The sequence below is a fragment of the Silurus aristotelis genome (genome assembly GCF_946808225.1).
Source record: "Silurus aristotelis genome assembly, chromosome: 17".
NCBI classification, from domain to species: Eukaryota; Metazoa; Chordata; class Actinopteri; order Siluriformes; family Siluridae; genus Silurus; species Silurus aristotelis.
In genome coordinates, this window is record NC_139590.1 from 4,360,789 (window position 1) to 4,383,523 (window position 22,735).

Consider the following 22,735-nt stretch of genomic DNA (forward strand, 5'->3'; position numbering starts at 1 on the left):
TGGTGGAGGAGAAGGAGGAGGAGGTGTGGTGGTAAAAAGGTTGGGGGAGGAGAACAAAAGCCTAAACCCTGATTGCAGTCGCCCACTCGTTTCTCAGCGTCCTCAGCAGTGCTGCCTGCGAGGCGGGGGGCCTGCGAGGCGACTTCCTGTCAGAGATCGAGGGCAAAGCAGGAAGCAATTTGTCACGCGGGATCAAACGGTAGGAATAAATGCGCACAGGGAATGCGAATCGCCCCGGAAGGTAACATAGCGCCCTTAAAAGAAGACGGGTGAGAAGGACAGAAAGAGAAAGGGAGACTAGAGAGGACATCTGAACATCTTCGTTTCGGGAAGTGAAAGCGAGTGGAAAGTCCTCCACAGTCCATATGGTTCCTGTACACCTTTCAGGCTTTTCCCTTTTCTCCCCATACATCTCTCTCTCTCTCTCTCTCTTTCTCTCTCTCTCTCTCTCTCTCTCTCTCTCTCTCTCTCTCTCTCTCTCTCTCGCTCTCTCTCTCTCCATCTTCCTCCATCATCCAGCCTGAAATCCGAGCAATATTAATGCTGCCAGAGCTGTAAAAGCTGCGGTTTGTGCGTCTTCTCTCTCCGGAGCGGTGCACACGCTAAGCAGAACCATATGTGCCCCATATGAACAGGAAACTGCTGGAAATAAAGAAAGAAGGGAGGAGGTGCAGAGTTTAAAAAGAAGGAGCAAGACAAGGGTTTTTGTGTACCCTCTATAAACTCAGTGTCTCTGTTTAATCAGTAACCAGCGTGCTTTACTGACCCACTTTTTCATTTTGCGCACACACACACACACACACACACACACACACACACACACACACACACACACACACACACACACACACACACACACACACACACACACACAAGACGTGATTCCTGTGAAACCAAAATGACCAATAAACATATATTAATGGACTGTCACGTTCTCAGAGCTCTAGAGAACACTTACATTCATGGATTTTGGCAGACTCGCCTTATCCAGAGTGAATTAGATTTTTTCTCATTTATACAACTGAGCAGCTGTGGGGTTAAGGGCCTTGCTCAGGGGCCCAGGAGTGGCAGATTGTTGTGTCTGGGATTTAAACTCAGGTCTTTCGTGCCCAAAGGCCAATAATTTATTCACTAAGCAACCACACTTCCTGCGCTCAGACATTTCCACCATGTTAATAGACGCTGATGCTGACATGGTATTAGCAGATCAATCAATCAATCAATCAATAAACAGAAACCCAATCAACTGTGAATTCAAGTGGTAAAAGTGACTGCTTCTTTGCACCATGCTGCCAAAGATTATTTCCCTTCATCAGCATGTGCTTTTTATAAAACTATTGCACAATTACACTTGAAACCATACCATCCACTACATCGGCTTCATCATGGATATATATATGTTTTATATATATATCCATGCTGTATTTTTAATCGATTTGGACTTTCAAAGCGGATAATCGAAATGTTTTATTTTTATTGTCTTTCTCTTCGCTCTAAACACAATCCTCCTCATACCAGACGGTTCTCTCGCTCCGAGCTCGACTAACTGGCAAAGCAAGACGCCGCGTCACACCCGCAATGTCGATTTGCATGCGCATGCACCCAAACATGCCTGCACACCTGTGCAAACACACACACACACACATATGGCAACAGACCGGCCCTGTCGTTCAGAGTGAAATCGCACGTGTGTTTGTGTGTAACTTCTCTACAAAGCCCCCTTTGGTTCCTCTGCCTCGAGTGAGCCGATAAGACACAGGTGCTTGTCGTTAACCTAATGGGATGAGGTAAGAACGACCCCATTAAAAAGGTTGAAGGTCACAAGGGGCAATGCCCCTGGACCTCAGCAGGTAGTGGCCTAACCTCACACAGCTATGTGTGTGTATTAAAGGTGGCAGCTGCACGTTTACACCCAGCACTGTGAGACACCAGTATCAATTGTATCAATCAATACGAATAGAAGCACAACATTTACACTATGGATGATAAGATACCCGAGTCACTTCGGTGCTTCTGCATAAAAATTAACGATGTGATGCATCATTTTAAAAAAAGGATACAAGTCGGTATCGTAATGCATCGTTTTTTTATTAACATATTTGGATCGGGAAACGTTTTTTTTTATTTATATATTATTTTTAGTTGTAGATGCGCTATACTTTTATTATAAAGAACGTGACCAATAATATGTGACCTGTATTTTATATGTAGATTGATTTCCACTCGCTACGTGAATATGACGTTATCATAACACTACGGAAAATAACGACTACAAAGGCGTATTTGTGAAATCGTAGCTGCTTCATATGTATCTTTAATGGATCGCATCGTTGGCTATGCATCGAGATGTGAATCGCATCGGAGTCAGTTACACCTCTGTACACACGTCTTCATTTGCATCAGAGGGGTGTGCGTGTGAAATACAGTTACATGCCTTTACGAACACGAACGCTGCAACTCCACACGCACGCATTATCATAATTTTTCTATGCAAAATTCCGAGAGAGACGACACACAGTGGCATGCACACAGCGTTTATTGTTCTCCTCCTTTTTTTTTTATTATTTCCTGATTCAGCGTTCAGACGACTCGGGAGACTTTCCCAGGCTGTAAATGATTCATGATCAGAAACACAGCTACAGATCCTGATCCGGATCCTGTGTGCGTGTGTAATGATTTATCGTCCGAATTGCGCCATTAACGAGACTAATGAGTTTTGGCTCTGAGGTGTTGCTGGATTTTTGCCCTCGCTGTCGTATCCTGTCCAATTCTGGCCGCTCTGTAACGCCAACTATAGCGTTCAGGTGTCATGACAAAAATTTACAGCAGCGTGGCGAGGAAAAAGCACAGGTTTTACTGAAGGCCGCCACGTCTGCACGTCACACTCGGCCTTTAAAACACAACAGAACAAACACACACTCGGGTCTGGCCCTGATCTTATCAGACTTCAGGGGTGTGGACCTTTTTATTGAGAAGACGCATGTACAGTATATATTTATATTTATATATATGTGTGTGTGTGTGTGTGTGTGTGTGTGTGTGTGTGTGTGTGTGTGTGTGTGTGTGTGTGTGTGTGTGTGTGTGTGTGGATTCTCAGCAAACACACAATAGTCGATTGTGTGTGCATGTTATCAGTCAGTCACACATTTAAACCAGCCACTGTTTAGACAGACAAGCCGAGAGGTCAGAGGGTAAAAGTCGTCAGTGCTGATAATGAGCTACAATGGTTTGATTATTTCTCCAGGGGTAGCTCAGTGGTTAAGATATTGGACATCTGAAGGCTATGAGTTCAAAACCCAGCATTTATTAAGCTGACACTGATGGGCACGTGCTCAAGGCCTTTAACCTGCAACTGTGTAGATGTATAAACGAGGTACATAGGAGGTGGTTAAAACAGTGGCATTTGGTCACAAGTTCAAATCCCAGCAGCACCAACCTGCTTCTACTGGGTTCTTTAGCAAGGCCCTTAACCTTCAACTACTCAGATGTAAGTCACTGAAAAAAAAGGGCGTCTGCCAAATGACATAAATGTAAAACTGCACAATTTCTTACTCCTACACACCAATTTTGTGCTATTTTTTGTTGTGAATGGGAGGCTGTGTCTGTACGGTAAGATAAAAAAGTTTCTGCTTCACACACATCCGAACACACACTTCTCAACACCGATGATGACCACCGTAACCGAATCACGAAGCACGGTGGTGGGTGTGCTCTTGCTTCTGCTCCTGAGGGATAAATGCCCATACAAGGAATTCCAACCTTCATATTGTCATAAGGAGCCATACTCGATAAAAAAAAAATTATCTTTCCAAATCTTAGATGAACCCGCCAAGAGTGTATTTAGCACAGTCATACGTCCAAAACCTTTTTAAACTTTTCCACCCGTGACTTGTTTTATTGCACTGACACTGGAGACTCCTTCCAGGAAATTGTAGCGTATCAACAATTATATATTTTTTCCCTTTTGTTCAGTAACACAACAGTCATTATTATATCATGTCTATCATCCAAGTCTCTGTGAATGAGCTGATATCGTCAGCATTCCTGCAATTACGGTTCAAACTCAACCAATCAGTGATACGGTCCAAGCTGCACAAGCAAAACCCGAAACCCGTGATATTGTTAGCGGTGTCGCTTCCCCTGAGTAAAGCATCTCTCTTATAAAGTGACTTATTTTTGTCAAATACAGAGCCCAAACTTATTTTTGTCTAAGCGAGATCGAGTACAGAATATAGACCAGACCGTTGTGTCTCCGTGGTCCAGACAGCGGTTAAAACGGGCCGAGCTCGGACTATATCAGCCCTCGAGCAGCTCTCTGTATTCTGTGTCATCAACTCTCCCTGTTAACACGCAGCGAACGCTCACGGCTTTTCAAGCTGTATATTGAGACAACGCTTTTAAAAGTTTGTGGACACCTGACCATAAGAGTCTTATGATTGATGAACATCCCAGTCACATGAACATCCCATTTCGGCTCATTCAGACATGTAGCCAGCGTTTCAATTCATCCCAAAGGTGTTCAATAGGGTTGAGAGCGCGATAGCAGTAGATCTTCCGCTCCAACCCATGTCAAGTAGATCTTCATGGAACCACATATGGCCAGGTGTCCCAATACTTGTCCATCTAGTGTATAAGAAAAACTTTCTTTTCGGCTTCTCCCGTTAGGGGTCGCCACAGCGGATCCTCCGCACGTTTGATTTGGCACATGTTTTACGCTGGATGCCCTTCCTAACGCAACCCTCCCCAATTTATCCGGGCTTGGGACCGGCACTAAGAGTGGCTGGGGATGGTTCCCTGACCGGCAATCGAACCCGGGTCGCAGCGGTGGGAGCGCTGCATCTTAACCACTAGACCACCAGGGGACCTCTTGTCCATCTAGTGTATAAAAAGCAGATTACCTTAACAGAGTATACACGAATGAGGAGCTGCTTTAAGGGGGTTCTTCATTAGAAGAATTCAAGAAGAACATTTGAGAAAAACCTGGAAAAGCAAGATAGTTAAGGCTCTGGGGTGCTGATCGGATGGTTGGGGGGGTTTAAGCCCCGGTTTTGCCAAGTTGCCACTCTTGGGGTCTTCATAAACCTCTGTACTCCGAAGGTGCTGTATCATGGCTGACCCCTAGCTTCCTAACATTAACGTGACCATGTCCACACTCATACGTCTTGTTTCAACACACACTGAAGCGGCCTCTTCAGTCAACAAAAACTTAACTTTTTGAAATCGCTCTCCAAAGTCAATTCATTTTAAACGCTGTTTGTCGTGAACTATGAAAACGGAGGCTTTAGAAAGTGATGATGCCGAAATGACTCCAGTCAAAGCGTCTTATCTTTCTCGCATGTGCAGAACAGGGACGTAAGACTTTTCAGACTTTTCAGCATGGAGGAGCGATTCTAGATGGAAACGCCGATCTTAAATTAATCCGGATTAGTATGGACGTAGCCTGGGATATGCAAAGATGTCCAAATACTTTTGCCACTGTAGTGGACTGTATGTCCAGCCAAATGTCTTCTAAACTAAGAGTATCAGCTTTGCAGTTTACACAGAGCTAGCAAAGCCAAGAGGGAGCTGGAGGACCAACACTACGGAGCTTTTCAGCTTTTTTTTAGACTGTATTGTAATATAATTGAAGTGTCCACAGAATTTAAACTTGCTCAAAAGCTATGGACGTCTGTGGGGACATTTTGACGGAAATAAAATTATTTTACACACATAATGAAGCCCTGAAAAACTCCTCAAAGGCTAGAAGATACTTTCAGAAGAGTAAGAGTTGGTAAGGTGTTAAGCTGAGACAGAGAGGGCCCTGTAAAGACAGCATTGTGTGTGTGTGTGTGTGTTCGTGTTCATGCAGCAGGGAAATTGTCATTCTCGAGATGTAGGGCAAGTTCTTTTCAAGGTCAGATTGCGAGGGCGCTCCGCTCTAGCCCAAAAACCGGTTTTGACCACTTCTGACTGGTTTAAAGCGACAAATCGCGTCGTCTGTCTGTTCCTTCCTTCATCCTCTTCCTCGCTCGCTCTCTCTCTCTCTCTCTCTCTCTCTCTCTCTCTCTCTCTCTCTCTCTCTCTCTCTCTCTCCCCTCTTTATTCTCTTTCTCTCGCTTTGTACAGAGTGATATCTCGAGGCCATCGACTTGGTCAGCACACAAGCTAAAATTAGCGAATGATGCAAATCCGCTGGGATATTGCCAGTGTGTCCCTGATACGGAACTTTACACACACACACACACACACACACACACAGACACACACACACAAGTATGTATATGTATATATATACATATGTCTGTATGTGTGTGTATCCTCATAAACACAGCTGGAAATAAGTGTTCGCAGCAGAGATAGACATGTGCGTGCGCAGACGTCTAGTCACGAGCTTAGACTCCGGCGTATTAATAAAGTGACACTTTCATAATTTCCAGACCGTGTGTGTGTGTGTGTGTGTGTGTGTGTGTGTGTGTGTGTGTGTGTGTGTGTGTGTGTGTGTGTGTGTGAGTCTACTGTAAACCGATCTGCATCGATCAGCTCCTCCTGCGCCTTCCCGAAAGGTCAGATCTCTAACTGATCAATGATCCCATAATCCTCAGCCAAAGAAGAAGTGGGCGTTCTCTACACCCGGTTGGATTGACAGGACAGTCAGCCAATCAGAGATCGATTAGCACACGCTCATGTTAACGAGATCACAGGAAGTGACAGCGTGGCGGGATGTATATATATTTTTTTGCAGTGCTGTACATTATATTAGAATTATATTCTGAATATATAATTTATTCCTTGCAATTGAATAAATAGACGTTGGTGCTAAAAGTAATGGCACCCCCTTTTCTTATACCCTAAAATCTACAAGATTGGACACAAACCTACTGCAGTGCATTGAGGGATTTCAGTGCATTGAATTTCTGCCTTTTTCTCTGCCTGTTTTTGTCTCTTTCTCAGTCTGTTTCTGTTTCTCTCTGTCTCTCTTTCAGTCTGTCTTTTTCTCTCTGTTTCTCTCTCAGTCTGTCTGATTATCTGATTATCTGTCTCTTTCTTTGTCTGTTTCTCGCTTCTCTCTCTCTAAATCTGTGTCCTTCTGTCTATCAGTCTCTCTCTCTCCCTTGTTTTTATCAGTCTGTCCCTCTCTTCCTGTCTATCTCTGTTTCTTTCTCCTAGTCTGTCTTTGTCTTTATATCTATTTCTGTCAATCTCTGTTTCTCTCTCTCTCAGCCTGTCTGTTTTTCTGTCTATCTGTTTCTATGTCTCTCTCTTTGTGTCTGTCTGTTTCTCTTTTAGCCTGTCTGGTTTTCGGTCTGTCTGTTTCTTTCTCTGTCTCAGTTTGTCTCTGTTTCTTTTTCTCTCTCTGCCTTAGTGACATGGTTTTCTTTCGACTTTGTCCATCTCTTTGGCTCAGTCACTTTTCTATCATGTTCCGGCATTCTCTGTCTGTCTTTCTCGGTCTGTCCCACTGACTCTCTGTCCCTTTCACGCTATCTCTTTGTCTCCCCTATGTATACCCGTCTCTATCTGAGTGTCCTTGGCGTCTCTTAGTCATGCTTATTTTCAGTCTTTTGCCCGGCAGCTAGACTTGTAAACCAGTGTGTGTGTGTGTGTGTGTGTGTGTGTGTGTGTGTGTGTGTCGGGGTAGATTTTAGCAGCCCCATGCTGAGACTCAGTCTTTTCTGCATATATGTGTGTGTGTGTGTGTGTGTGTGTGTGTGTGTGTGTGTGTGTGTGTGTGTGTGTGTGTGTGTGTGTGTGAGTTTGATGAGTTGTCTGAATATCAGTGGAGGGATTGCAGACTATGCTACAGCAGATTTTAGCAGGCAGTTAAAGTCTCTGTGTGTGTGTGTGTGTGTGTGTGTGTGTGTGAGAGGGTAGGAGTACTACATACTGGGTTACACTAGTCATGCTGCTCACTCTGTCGCTCTGTGTGTGTGTGTGTGTGTATGCGTGTGTGTGTGTGTGTGTAGGAGTACTACATACTGGGTTACGTCCTGCTGCTCACTCTGTCGCTCTCTGTCTCTGTGTGTGTGTGTGTATCAGCCTGTCAGGTGTGTCAGAGGATAAACTGATAAACAACGGGAAAGTGAAGATGGAGGACGACCCGGAGGTCCTCGTTAAGGGTGAGTACGGCGTTCATCCGTCTTCAGGAAATGTGTGTGTGTGTGTGTGTGTGTGTGTGTGTGTGTGTGTGTGTGTGTGTGTGTGTGTGTGTGTGTGTGTGTGTGATTGTTAACTTTAACTTGCATGACATCTGATCAGTCAATCTAATCAACACCTAACACATCTGTGGCTGAGCCATAGTTAAAAAATATCTGAACTATTGCAATAAACTGGCTACATCAAAGCACCCCTGCATGTGTCAATCAGGGTCGTCATAGTAACCTGTATATTGAAGCCATACCTAAATATATATATCTCACACACACTATATGGTCAAATGTATTGGGACACAACTTTTTTTTATTTTTAGTTTCTTCCCACATAATTTGGAGGCACACAGTTTTTCCTTCAATTGAATTAGAAGACCCAAACCTGTTCCATCATGATGATGCCCATGTGCTCAAAGCCAGCTCCATGAAGATCTGCTTTACATGGGTTGGAGTGGACGATCTCCTGCTATAGCTATAACACCTTTGGGATGAATGTGAACAGTGACTGCACCCCAGACCTCCTTACCTTACCTACATTAGTACCTGGTTTTACTAAATTGGCTGAATCAGCACAAAATCCAGTGGAACATCTTCCCAGAAGAGTGGAGGTTATTGTAGGAGCAAATGGGGTCTGAATGTGGAATAGGATGTATAAGGAAAAGCACATACAGATCTTATGGTGAAGTGTCCACAAACTTTTGGCCATAGTTGGATGTTATATTTGTGTGTGTGTGTGTGTGTGTGTGTGTGTGTGTGTGTGTGTGTGTGCTGAACCTCTGTGTGATGTCAGAGTGTGTGAATGTACGCTATTTGCTTCCACTGCACTTCTGCCAGTGTGTACTGTGTAATAATAAATGTGTGTGAATGCTTAGGCAAGCTGCTAAACATGACCGTCTGCCACCAGTCTGTCTGCCCCCCTCCACACACACACACACACACACACACACACACACACACACACACACACACACACACACACACAGTGAGGCAAAAGAAGCAGGTGGTTTCCATCTGGAAATGGCAGTAGAGAGCTGTGACGTTGTTCCCGCGTTACTGTTTCTCCACAAGGCTTTCCAAAGAACTGCCTTTTCCCACACACACACACACACACACACACACACACACACACACACACACACACACACACACACACACACACACACACGATCACACTGTAGCATGAACTTTTGTAGTCCCTCTGCAACCCTCCACAAACATGCACTCATCTCTCGGTGCAGGATTCTCACACACAATCACTTGTATATTTTCTCATGGTGCCATAGTGCATAAGTTAAACCAGATGTGTGTGTGTGCGTGGATTTGCAGGCTGGCTGCTGCGCGAGGTGCAGGCCGGTTGGATCCGATACAGGAGGTTCTGGTTCACTCTGACCGCAGACTCTCTGGAGTGCTACAGCGGCCCTGAGAAAGACGCTCGCACTGTGGGCATGCTCGTCCTCACTTCGCTCTGCTCCGTCCTCTGGCCTGACAAACACACCTACAAACAGACAGGTAACACACACACACACACACTCTGTGATCATTCCTAAAGTGAGAATGTATGTAGACGTGTTGGGGATCTGCTTATTGAAAATACGTAACGCTTTATTTGATTTCTGATCAACGGAACGAAATGAACTAAATGACTTGAAAAAAATATTCGCTCATTTTGATGAACGACATTCAAAGAACCAAGACACTAAAATGAGCCGGTCTTCCCATCACAAGTCAGAAATGCAGCTAACACACACTGAGCGATCTGCACTCTTCCACATCTATTAGCTCACAGAAGCCCCCTGATTGGTTGGTGTCAGTCTGATTGACGGGTGAAAGAGAGACTAAAGCATCCCGCCCACTGATTTACACAAAATGTCCAGCAATGAGTCTTTGACAGGAGATAGACAGGATTCTCGAATCTGATTGGTCAAAAGCTAAAACGTTTGAACCAGTTCACTAATGTCATGACGTAAAGGACATGGTAAAGGTGAAGAGTCTCGACAAGACGAAAGGAAAATTGGAGGCCACTCTGTGCAGGTTTTGCATCAACGGCCTGGCGATTAATGAAAATACGGAACAACACAAGAGCTTTGAGGATGATTTGGACTGTACTTAATGTCAACAGTTTCCTACAATGGCTCAAGACCACAGGTTGCATTTGAGACAATGTCCATTGTTAAAAACTCTAAACTAGGGCTGTACACAAAATTCACGCTTCGGTACGTACTTCGGTTTTTAAGTCACGGTGCGGTTTAGTTTCAGTACAGTTAGAGGAAGGAAATGCAAAACCTAAAATATTTAATAATAAAATAAAAGACTTTTAGCCGGAGACTAAACAAACTTGTGGTCCGCTACTTAACACTCCACGAGGGAACTCCGATTTAAACTCCAATCCGCATGTAAAAAGGACTGCATTCGGTAGACGTGTGCACCGAAAAGCCCTGCACCGAATCAGTGAGAGTTCTAGTTTAAGAGGAAAAACACCAGCAGTGGGTTTTTACTGCGCTTTGGAGAACAGGGGAAGCAGTGAGCCGTGCAGCAGAGCTCATGGTTCAGCAGTAAAGCGATGGCATGCGGAGAGGAACAGAGGCCCTTTGGTGAGTAAGCGGCACTCATTCGCTCCGTTCAGGAGGCTGAGTCACAGAAACCCCGGGTTTGTCCCGAGCAACAGAATCGAAAGCGAAATATAGACGGATAGATGAGAGGGATTATTGTCTGGGACAGAAGGAGGACTGTGAGCAAGATGACACATTAATTTCTGTGTGTGTGTGTGTGTGTGTGTGTGTGTGTGTGTGTGTGTGTGTGTGTGTGTGTGTAGGTTACTGGAGTCTGACGGTGTTTGGGCGGAAACACTGCTACAAGCTCTTCACGAAACACTTCAACGAGGCGGTGCACTGGGCATGTGCAATACAGAAGGTCATCGACAGCAAAGCGCCAGTGGAGACGCCGACCCAGCTCCTTATCCGTGACATCGAGGTGAACCCACACACACACACACACACACACACACACACACACACACACACTTTTTCCTTCCTTGTTCTTCAACATTCCCTCCAAACTTGGCATTGTCGTGGCAACAGTTTCTGTTCTTGACTTTAACGCTAAAAACGCTCAGAAGATAAGGAACGCTTTCGGGAACTTCCGGTTCATTTCGGTGTTCCCTCTAGAGACACACACACACACACACACACACACACACTACACTAGTCTAGAACACTAAAGCTTCAGCATTCTGTGTGTAAGTTTTAGGTTTGGGTGAAATGTTGGAGTTCACAGAAATTTACTACAGACCACCACTTCGAAATCTTTTTACGCTCATGTGTCTCCCCGAGCCGCAATTAACGAACGGTGGTTATAAATACGAATACGAGCCGTGCCGCAGCGAATCGCCCACATCTGTAAATAACCGTCCACACACACTCACACTGTATTAATAGCTTCCTGGTTGCTAGTTGGGAAATCCCACTCAGCCTGGCCACCACAGTGATTCCCCTTGCTCACACACACTCCACCCAGTCATCACACATACGTTAATTACTTACGAATTAAGTTTGTGGACTGACATACGCTGTACAAACGTTTGTGGACACCTGACCATAAGATTCATCCCATTTTCACATTTAGTCCCCATTTACTCGAATAAAAACCTCCACCTCCGGGAAGATGTTCCACTAGATTTGTGGAACTTTGCTCTCGTTCAGCCACTAGTAAAATCCCTTCATCGGATTTTACTAGTGGCTGAACGAGAGCAAAGCTCCACAAATGAATTAGAAAAAAATTTCTAATTCATTCTCACAAACCCCTGGTAAGTTGGAATATTCCCCAAAATGCTCTCGTTCAGCCACTAGTAAAATCTGTCTCTGGGTCAGTGGGTTCAAGTGTGAGTTTAGAATGAGACCTGGGGTCCTGTAAGTGTGTGTGTGTGTTTATGGTCATATGTTCTTCATACTTTATTTTTTGTGAAATCAGAGAGGACGTTAACTGTACCGATCTCAGAACAAGCAGAAAGGGTAAAAGTGTATATGTATAAACGTGTGTGTGTGTGTGTGTGTGTGTGTGTGTGTAGGAGAACAAGTTTAACCCTGAGGTGGTGGAGCACATCTATGAACACAACCCCATCCTGACGTACACACAGAGTCCTCTGTACGCTCCTCTGCTCCCATTCCCCTACGGCAGCCTGGACCACTTGCGTGAGTCTCACACACCAACACACACTTAGGACCAATGGGACTAATGTCATAACAAAAGCTAAAACTGTACGTATGTATATACGTGTGTGTGTGTGTGTGTGTGTGTGTGTAGCTCTAGGTAGTAAAGGTTACGTGTCGGTGCGAGAGGAAGCCGTCAGACTCTTTAACTGCGTGCAGCAGCTGGAGTTGGAGCGAGAGCCCGTGCCTCTGATCCAGGGCGTCCTTCAAACCTGCCTGGACCTCCGACCCCTGAGGGATGAGCTCTACTGCCAGCTCATCAAGCAGACCAGCATCGCCCCCCACGCTCACTCGCAGACGGTCCCGCAGACGCACAACGGTGCCCGGCTGCGCTACTGGCAGCTGCTGACCTGCGCCAGCTGCACGTTCCTGCCCAGCAGCCCTGTGCTCCGGTACCTGCGCTTCCACTTGAAGAGGTGACCACCTTTCCAACACACACACACACACACACACACACACACACGAGGTGGTATCAAAAAGTTTCGAGACTAATAACAATAACTGGTGCCGTGAAGTTAGAACAAAGAGCAAACTGAGCAAATCTGCCACAGAGACGTTTGACGTGATACACGTTTGACACACAGAAATGCTGCAACAAGTAGTTCAAAGTGTTTTAAGCGAAAGAACATCAGAGAGATCAGGAAGACCTTTAACAATTGCAACCCCCGAAAAGGTCAAAACCATTAGGTAACTTGTGCATGATGATCGTCTGAGAACATTCCACACGATCTCACTTCAGCATCCCACTCGCCAGATTTAGCTCCTGTGGACTTCGTTCTCTTCCTGGAGATGAAGATCCGGCTCAAAGGTCACCGTTTTGACACCATTGCGGAGATCCGCCGTGAAAAGCAGAAGCTGCATGACACGCTTTAAAAAGAAGACTTCCAGACACATTCCTGAAGGTGCAGGAGCGCTGGGAGCGCTGAATTGCTGTGCAAGGAGACTATTTTAAAGGTCGTAGTGTGTAAACGTCGATAAATAAAATACTTTCTTGTAAACAGAGCTACTTTGTGATACCACCTCGTATCTGTAGAATATCGGAAGTGGGCGGGGCATGCACAGAATCTTTGCCATTTGCTCATTATTTACGGAAAAAAAAATTATTGTTACCCCCCCCCCCCTAAGTATACGCACTTTTTTTTGACACGTCAGCACATCATACACACACACACACACACACACACACACACACACACACGGAAAGTGTGTAAACAAACATACACCGCACCCAGAGTGCACGGAAACAGCTGCTCGCCCGAGCTGACTCTTTTGGAAAATTCTCTTTCCTGTCAGATCTATCTTTTCTCACATAAACACACACACACACACACACACACACACACACACACACACACAATCATGACACAAGAAGGGACAGGGCTGTGAGACCGCCCGGCGTTTCTCATCCCACGCCTCGCGCCGACTCCAAGTGCAGGCAGGGCGGAGGAAAAGCGAACGATGGAACAGATGAATAGATAAATAAACGAGTGCGAGGAGAACATGGCGCTTGAGCAGCCGCTTTCTCTTTCTTACACTGTGCAGCTTGTAAAGTTTAAAGCATAATCAGTGATTGAGTCATACGTACGAATACATAAACTAGCCCCGCCCCTAATTTGCTTGGCCCCACCCCTCACATTAATGCTTAGAAAACTGTCATTTTTTATAACTACTTTAATACCTTCATACCAGTAGTAACTCTTTGGCTGGTGTGTCAGGGTTCAGAGTGTGTGCGTGGACTCGGAGGTGGAGAGCTGCGCCGCGTTCATCGCCCAGGCCCTGGAGAAAACACGCTGTCGCGAGTGCGTGCCGTCCTGGGAGGAGGTCCAGGGCTTGATGACAAGACAGGAGATGATGTGTACCGTCCACTACCCCGGGCCGGGCTGCTGCAATATTCCCATCAGTTCACACACTACTGCTAATGAGGTATATATATATATATACACACACACACACACACACACACACACACACACACACACACACACACACACACACACACACACACACACACACACACAGCTACGTACTAAAAAAACCCTACAGTTCCTCACAAGTTCCTGAACTCTTTTACAAACTAATTACAGTTTTTCTCAGTTGCTTTGGAGCGTTTCTCTGATCTCGAATTCAATTCTCAACACTACAAATTGAACAAATTGCAAATATTTTTTGTACAAAAACATTTAATCGATTGTGTACAAGTGTCTGTTGTTTTCTACATTATTAGTTGTTTGATATGTTGATCATAATATATCATACTAGTTCTCACCTGAATAGTCGTATCCCCCAAAACATCTCATCAGTTCGTTGTATCAGTCATCGAATGCAAAATGGTTAAACCAGTTGTCATTATCTGTCATGCTCAGATTTCTATTAAACTTTTTTTTTTTTGTGTGTGTAAATGTCTTAAATTGATAAATTGTGCAGTAATGAAGGCGAGTGAACGGCGTCGGATCAACCAATGATTAACTGGTTCTCTAAAACAGGTCAAACGTGAATCTCGTGAATCTTTCGAAGTACAGTAAAAGTGTGAATCCTGTTGGGTCTCTTGTAATCGATATCCCACGTACAGTAACGTGTACGTTTGTGCTGTTGAAACAGCAATGAGATGTTCATTGATGCAAACGCTTACTTTTGAGAGATGAACTAGGAATTTTTCAATATCTTAATCCATCGTGTTGACGTTTGTACGAATCGTTTTGAAAAAATGCACTTACTGTGTTACGATTCACAGCAACGGAGAAAAACTGTAATAATAAATATTTATAATTATAGTAGCATTAGAGTGACCTTCTCTCTCTCTCTCTCTATCGTAGGTGGTGAGGAAGGTAGCCGAGCGTCTCGGCCTGCAGCACAGCCTTAACACTTTCACTCTCTTCGAGCAGAAAGACTCCTGGGAAAGGACGATCGGGGGCGGCACCATCATCGCCGATGTCATCACCAGGTTTGAAAAGTAAATATCTACAGAATCGGCTGTTAGCTGAGAATTCCTCGTTACCCGGAACAATTTCTCGGGCTTCTGCTCGTGAAACGAACTCAGTAGCATGTGAAGAGAGCTGAATTTCAGCATAGCGGATGTGAAACCCACACTTTTCTCCATCCAGGCAGATCCCGAGGAATAAAACTGGAATGCGTGGATATTCAGCTACAGTCCAAACCTAATATTTGATATTCGGATCAGTTTTATTGATTATTTTATGCCGTGATTCAAAGGGCCAAGATTAGACACCACACTGTGAAAGCACACACACACACTTTGGTACAGACAAGCCAAAGTGTGTGTGTGTGTGTGTGTGTGTGTGTGTATGTATGTGTTTGTTGGGGGGTGTTGGATTGTCCTGAGACTGACAGCATAAGAGCGATGCCATTTGATTTGCCTGATGCGGAAAGCAAACCAAACAAGATAAGGAAGCCAGCTGGAATAAAAGGCATCTGTTTGATTCTTGGAAGCCTGTGTGTGTGTGTGTGTGTGTGTGTGAGATTCAGCGCCTGTTGTACCAGTCATTCCTAGAATTGGAAGTTCAGGGACATGATACACGCTCTCACATGCTCTCAGACAACACGCACACATGCACAAACAAGAAAGTGCGCCTAAAAAAGCCTGCCTCTCTCTGTGTGTGTGTGTGTGTGTGTGTGTGTGTGTGTGTGTGTGTGTGTGTGTGTGTGTAAGTATACTACATGTTGAAGATTATTGCAGGCTTGTTTAAGTGAATCTCAGAACATTTCTTTGAATGTGCAATGTGTTGTTTTCATCATGAAGATTATCGTCTGTCTCACTCTCCTCCTGTCTCACTCTCAGTCTATCGGCGAAGGAGTCAGACCCTGAATGTCAATGCAGGCTGTGCTTTAAACTCTACTGCCTTCTGGATACAGAGAGCATCAGTACAGACAGCATCGAGTACCTGTTCCTGTACGAGCAGGTGAGAGACAGAGACGCACAAACACACACACATTGCAGCAGAATGTTACAACAAGCCACACCCCTAACCATTATACACTATATGTACAAAAGTATTGGGACACCTGACTTTTCCAGCTGTATGTAGTTCTTTCCACATAACTTGGAGGCACACAAGCGTACAGACATCTTTGGATGCATTAGCATAGAATTCTCCATTCACTTGACACTAGGAGACCCAAACCTGTTCCAGCATGACAATGCACCTAATCCATAAAGATCTGCTTCACATGAGTTGTTGGAGTCAAAGATCTCCTGCATGTTTGTGACACTTTAATGTTTCAGATCATCAAACTAATTTAAATCTTATTTAAAGAGACCACAAGTGAACACAACATTCAGTTTTTAAATGAAGGTTTTTATTATTGAGGGAAAAAAACTAAATCCAAAACTACATGGCCCTGTGTGAAAGTGTTTGCCCCCTAAATCTAATAACTGGTTGGACCACCCTTAGCAGCAACAACTGCAATCAAGAGTTTGTGATAACTTGCAGTGAGTCTGTTACAGCACTGTGGAGGAATTTTGCTCCACTCATCTATGCAGAATTGTTGTAATTCAGCCACATTGGTGGGTTTTCGAGCACGAACCGCCTTTTTAAGGTGCCACAGCATCTCAATAGGATTCAGGTCAGGACTTTGACTAGGCCACTCCAAAGTCTCCATTTAGTTTTTCTTTAGCCATTCAGAGGTGGACTTACTGGTGTGTTTTGGATCATTGTCCTGCTGAAGAACTCAAGTTCGCTTCAGCTTGAGGTCATGAGCAGATGGCCGGACATTCTCCTTCAGGATTTTTTGGTAAACAGCAGAATTCATGGTTCTTCCAGGTCCTGAAGCAGCAGAACAGCCCCAGACCATCACACTACCACCACCATATTTTACTGTTGGTATGATCTTTTTCTGAAATGCGGTGTTACTTTTACGCCAGACGTAATGGGACACACAAACTCTCCAAAAAGTTCCACTTTTGTCTCGTCATTCCACAGAGTCACAAAAGTCTTGGGAATCATCAAGATGTTTTCTGGCAAAACTGAGATGAGCCTTTATGTTTTTTTGCTCAGCAGCGGTTTTGGTCTTGGAACTCTGACATGCAGACCATTTTTTAGTCTCTTTCTTATGGTGGAGTCATGAACACTGACCTTAACTGAGGCCTGCAGTTCTTTGGATGTTGATGTGGGGTCTTTAGTGACCTCTTGGATGAGTCGTCGCTGTGCTTTGGGGGTAATTTTGGTCGGACGGCCACTCCTGGGAAGTTCCTCCACTGTTCCATGTTTTTGCCGTTTGTGAATAATGGCTCTCACTGTGGTTCCCAAAGCTTTAGAAACGGCTTTATAACCTTTTCCAGACTGATAGATCTCAATGACTTTTTTTTCTCATTTGTTTCTGGATTTCTTTTAGCTTTTGTGGATCTGTTGGTCTACTTCACTTTTTCAGGCAGGTCCTATTTAAGAGATTTCTTGATTGTGAACAGGTGTGGCAGTAATCAGGCCTGGGTGTGGAGAGAGAAATTAAACTCGGGTGTAATAAACCACAGTTTTAACAGGGAAGCAAACAATTTCACACAGGGCCATGTAGTTTTGGATTTTGTTTTCCCTCGATAATAAAAAACTTCATTTAAAAACTGCATGTTGTGTTCACTTGTGTATCTTTTACTAAGATTTAAATTAGTTTGATGATTTGAAACATTAAAGTGTGACAAACGTAAAAAAATTAAGAAATCAGGAAACACTTTCACACCACTGTACAAGCAACCGTTTTTGTCTCTAAGACGATATGAAAAGCTCTGAAGATTTTTCATTGTGCCCGATCTGATACCTGCGATCGGATATTGGGTTGAATACCACCAATAAAACTGATCAGACGTCAGGGATGCCGAGGGGGTTTTTCTTACACTCAGCACTCAGAATAATGAAATGCTGCTCCTCCTCTTTTCTCCATCTCTCTCTCAGTGTCATGAGATGGTGGTGCGAGGTCAGATACCCGTGTGTGAGGAGGACCTGTTGTCTCTGGCTGCTCTCAGGCTGCAGGCTCTGCTTGGTGACTACGGATCGCTGGCTCCATATCCGGCGCTCGAGCAGCTCTATCCAGCACGAGCACTGGAGAACCGCGCCCTCCTTCCGCCTCCCGAGGCTCTGGGGTGTCCCCCGTTCCCTGCCGGACTCATCGGGGCGTTGTGGGGTCAGAAACGTCGCGATGGCCAGGAGCAGAGACAGCGCGCCAGGTTGCGAGACGAAGCCACGGCTCTGTCCACCAGCATCATGGAGCGGTGGAAGTCTCTGTCCGGGTACAGCCGTGCAGACAGCATGGCCGCCTACCTCAGCATCGCACGCCAGTGGCCAGGCTTCGGGTGTACGCTGTACGAAGTGGACTTCTATATGGTAAGCGTGTGCCTCGACGGTGAGAAATGAAACGCTATGACGATATGATGATAACCGTGTGTCCCTCTTTTGCGTGTGGTCCAGAGTTCGAGCGGAAGCTTCTCTCAGCACCTGTGGCTGGGCGTAGCAGCATCCTGCGTGTCTCTGTATCGGCCGGGAGAAGCCGAGGCGCTCGAGTCGCTCCCCATCGCGCAGATCTGCTCGTACGGAGTCTCCGACAGCAACACCTTCACCATCACTGCCACCGACCGACACCTGCTCTTCCACACCTCCGAGGTACTTTACATGATCTCGTGTACACGTGGTTTCATTTTATCATCAGATGGAGAATTGATCAGAGTAGACTCCCTTTTAGAAACTTGTGACACGCAACGAATTTGATTAATTTTTTTCTCACCAGAGCCACTCGCAAATCTCACACACTACATTTTACATTTGTGGCATTTGGCACACATCTTTATCCAGACTTATCCACACTGATATCATTTGTATGAATGTGCAGCTATAGGGTTAGGGGCCTTGATCAGGGACCCAGGAGTGGCAGCTTGGTGTGGCAGGGATTTAAACTCACGACCTGAGCCCCTGCTCTAATACATGCCTGTGTGCTGTTGTGAAGGATTATGGAGGGTGAATTACTGTCTGCTGTACACTGCATGCACGTGATCCTCTGTAAATAACCGGTCTGTCTGGTGTTGTGTGACTTCTGTTCTGCTGAAATCCTTCTGTCTCACCCTCCGTCTGTCTTCTTCATCCTCCGTCTGTCTGTCTCAACCTCTGTCTGTCTTACTCTCCCTCTGTCTGCTTCATCCTCTGTCTCAACCTCTATCTGTCCATCACACCCTCTGTCTGTCCGTCACACCCTCTATCTGTCCGTCACACCCTCTGTCTGTCCGTCGCACTCCCTCTTCTCACCTCGTTTCTCATTGCTGGACTGGTTACAAGCTAGCTTCCCCTCTCGGTATGTGTCAGTCTTATTTTCTTTCTTCTCCTCTGATTTCTCATTGCACGAGTAGAGCTCCATGTCAGCTCTCTCCTACTCTATATCACTCTTTTTCTCACTCGCTCTCGTCACTGTGCACTTAAACAGTTTGTTCTGACCTCCTTTTCTCTCTCTCTCTCTCTCTCTCTCTCTCTCTCTCTCTCAGCTGACTGAGATCATGCAGCTTATGAATGCCTACTTCAGTGCCACCCGACGCCAGCTGGCTAAGGATGACTGCATCACCATGGAAACCAGCTCCAAGCTCCGCCCCTCCCTGCTGGAACTGCCCTCTCACCCGGTTTGAAGAGACGCTCAGCCGAATGTAAATTGGCTCCTCCCCCTTTTCAAAAGCTCCGCCCACTCTGTCCAAGACGTCAATCCGTCCTGAGATAAACAGAATGGAGATGAGACGGAGAGAAAGAGAGCAGGGCAGTATGGACGACCGCCAAAAATCCCAGAATTCCGAGCACGTTCCCGGCCTGGTTAATGCTAAAATCCTGAGAGGAACTCCAAGTACAGAAAGACGATAAGGAAAAGAAAACACAGACATGTCCGTTTTGGACGTTTCCTTTCAGCAGTTCTTTATGGACACTCACCGCAGTGCATCATGGGAGTTCACGACCGCACTTCAGACACGTAACGATGACAAGTGCACTATACGGTGTCATTTCGGACACACGGATAGTCAACGTGTGGGCGCCTGTTCAAACCAAAGCGCCTTTAGAACCTCCACCACAACCGCAATAAAACAACCGTCTAGGTATTTTCTACACACGCAGCCATTGTGGATCTCGGAAAAGCTGATTTCCGGAGTTCCGATTTGCAGAAGTACATCTTTGCTGGACGACAGAGGCCTTTAAGCAGCTGGAACCAGGAATTATACCGCAAAGAAATTTCCCACGAAATAAAAATCAAATCCAGGCCACTTGTATGAAGGCATAAGTCACGCTTATGTAGGATTTCTGTACGAATAATCACAACCATAACCGTACGTAAATAATCGCTCATCCGCCGAGTCGTCGTTTTGCTTTTTTTTTTTTTTAATGTATAATGTTACTTTGTTGTTGTTTATTTTTTTTTTTTTTACATTATTTATAGACATCTATATAAGTGTTTTTTTTTTTTATTACGTGTTTTTATATCTCCTTACGTAAAAAGTGCATGAGGTGTATTTTATTCCTTTATTAATAATCACACAGGCCCCGGGAACAATCGGCCCCGATGTATATAGTTCACATGAATCCGAAAAGGGCTACACGCGCACGTCCAGATCACGTGAAAAACGCCGCCCTTTCGTTTAGGACCAAACGCATTATCGGGGCGGTCAGAACGGTTTCTTTTCTTTTTCCGGGTTTTTGTCCTAACACTCGAGCGGAGACTCGCCGCCTGTGCCTGTAACAGAGAAGAACGTGTTAAAATCAGATTTAGGATGATGCACTGAACAGTCTCATCACATTTCACACTGAACCCAAAGTGCCATATGAGAGAGAAAAGAACGAGCGAGTATTAAATCTCAGCATGTTGTGATGTCATAATATCGTCAACGAAAAATCCCAGAAAAGTTCTTGCTCTGTTTTTATTTCTTTTTAGGAGAATTCGTGTCGTATTGTTCCCTGTTGTTTTCCGCCCGACAGCATCACCACTCTCCACTTAAAGCAGCTGCAGGCAGCTCCGCCCACCTCCTTCTTAAAGCTTCACGCCGCAATCGCTAAACGCAGGGCGTGCGTCGAGTCGGGATGCTGCGCGGTACTGCGCCGCGATGCGCGTCAGCAGCCAGTTGCAGTAATGTCTGTACAGCTAACGTGAATGTGCAATAATTAAGAATGATGGTAGATACTGTATGTGATGTAACTAATAAAAGCAGCACCCTTGGATCATCGTTTGTCATTTTGAAAGTGATCTCACACACAAACACACAAGTTTACGAGAATAATAAAGTAATTAAAATATGCAATTAACCCCCCTCTCCATTTCTCACATCATCATCAAATACCCCCCTCAAGTCTAGTGCAGCAATATTTAACACACAGGCTCCACCCACCATTTTTCTGATTGGCTGATTCCTGTGTACATTAATATATAAATTTTTTATTCCTGAACTTTTCCCAGACACGACACAAATACAGTTACAGCTCGACTTTTTTTTCCTCCACATTTAATCCTGTTAAACCTCCACTCTTCTGGGAAGATGTTCCTACAAGATCTGTGCTCGATCAGACATGAATCGAGAAGGTTTGGAGCTCTACAGCAGCGAGATCTTCCACTCCAATTCATGTAAACTCACCTTCTTCACGGAGATGGCTTTGGGTCTCCTAATTCTCATGCTGCATCTAAAGACGTCCTGTACGCAACTGAGTGCCTCTGATTTTTGTTTGCGCATGTGGCTGGAAAAGTCAGGTGTCCCAATACTTTTGGTATCGTAAATTGTGCGATTAAATCACAGAAAAAACAAACAATAAAAAAGTAAATAATCGACCAGTAAAACCTCGTCTTAAAAAATCATTTATTTGAGTGAACACAAACTATTTACAGTAGAAAAGAAAAAAAAAATGGATGGAGAGAGACTGAGTAGCTCCGAGAGACCGCACGGCTGCGCAGGAAAGACCACGAGAAGGGACGAAAAAAATATATATAGAGAGAGACTTAACGCCAACACTGAGGAACCCGTGAAGGCTTTCGTAAAGAGCTTTGTGTTTTCTACGATACAGCGCGGGTCGGTAGTCCTGCTGAACGTGTGAGAGCTCGAAGACGTCTGATTTGTTCCTGTTCTCGGATCAGCTGCATGACCCGGGACCTGATTTGAAGGATTTTTGTGGTGAGAAACCGCTGGAGATGAAGACGGACGGTGATTATTAGCGAGATTAATCGTCTTTATTAAAAGCTTCCAACTTCCATGACGAGTGAACGATCGATCCATGAAAAGGTCACAGCACTTCCTGATAGGAAAAAAAGTGTGTGTGTGTGTGTGAGACAGAGTGAGCAAAACAGAAAAGTGCAGTCATGGATCTTTTCTTCTCTTTGCCTTTTTTCCCCTTAGTGGGTTTATCTTTTTTTCCCTACAGAGCCGTTTTGCGAGACCACCCTGCCTTATCTGCT

General features: G+C 45.0%; 1 protein-coding gene across 5 annotated transcripts in view; it reads left to right on the top strand.

The window, feature by feature from the left end:
- Positions 1-21,513, top strand: part of plekhh3 (pleckstrin homology, MyTH4 and FERM domain containing H3) — a 43,915-nt gene extending 22,402 nt beyond the window's left edge. For 3 of the 5 annotated variants that reach the window (XM_083566885.1, XM_083566887.1, XM_083566888.1), the window contains exons 3-13: positions 8,017-8,096; positions 9,453-9,635; positions 10,939-11,096; positions 12,190-12,313; positions 12,426-12,747; positions 14,047-14,254; positions 15,145-15,281; positions 16,128-16,248; positions 18,232-18,660; positions 18,745-18,936; positions 19,806-21,513. In XM_083566885.1, the coding sequence (XP_083423011.1) occupies positions 8,017-8,096; positions 9,453-9,635; positions 10,939-11,096; positions 12,190-12,313; positions 12,426-12,747; positions 14,047-14,254; positions 15,145-15,281; positions 16,128-16,248; positions 18,232-18,660; positions 18,745-18,936; positions 19,806-19,943 (2,092 nt within the window). In that variant the 3' untranslated portion in view covers positions 19,944-21,513. The remainder of the gene's footprint in view (positions 1-8,016; positions 8,097-9,452; positions 9,636-10,938; positions 11,097-12,189; positions 12,314-12,425; positions 12,748-14,046; positions 14,255-15,144; positions 15,282-16,127; positions 16,249-18,231; positions 18,661-18,744; positions 18,937-19,805) is intronic. The other 2 variants (XM_083566886.1, XM_083566889.1) reach the window with 1 other exon arrangement.
- Positions 21,514-22,735: the final 1,222 nt, after the last annotated feature.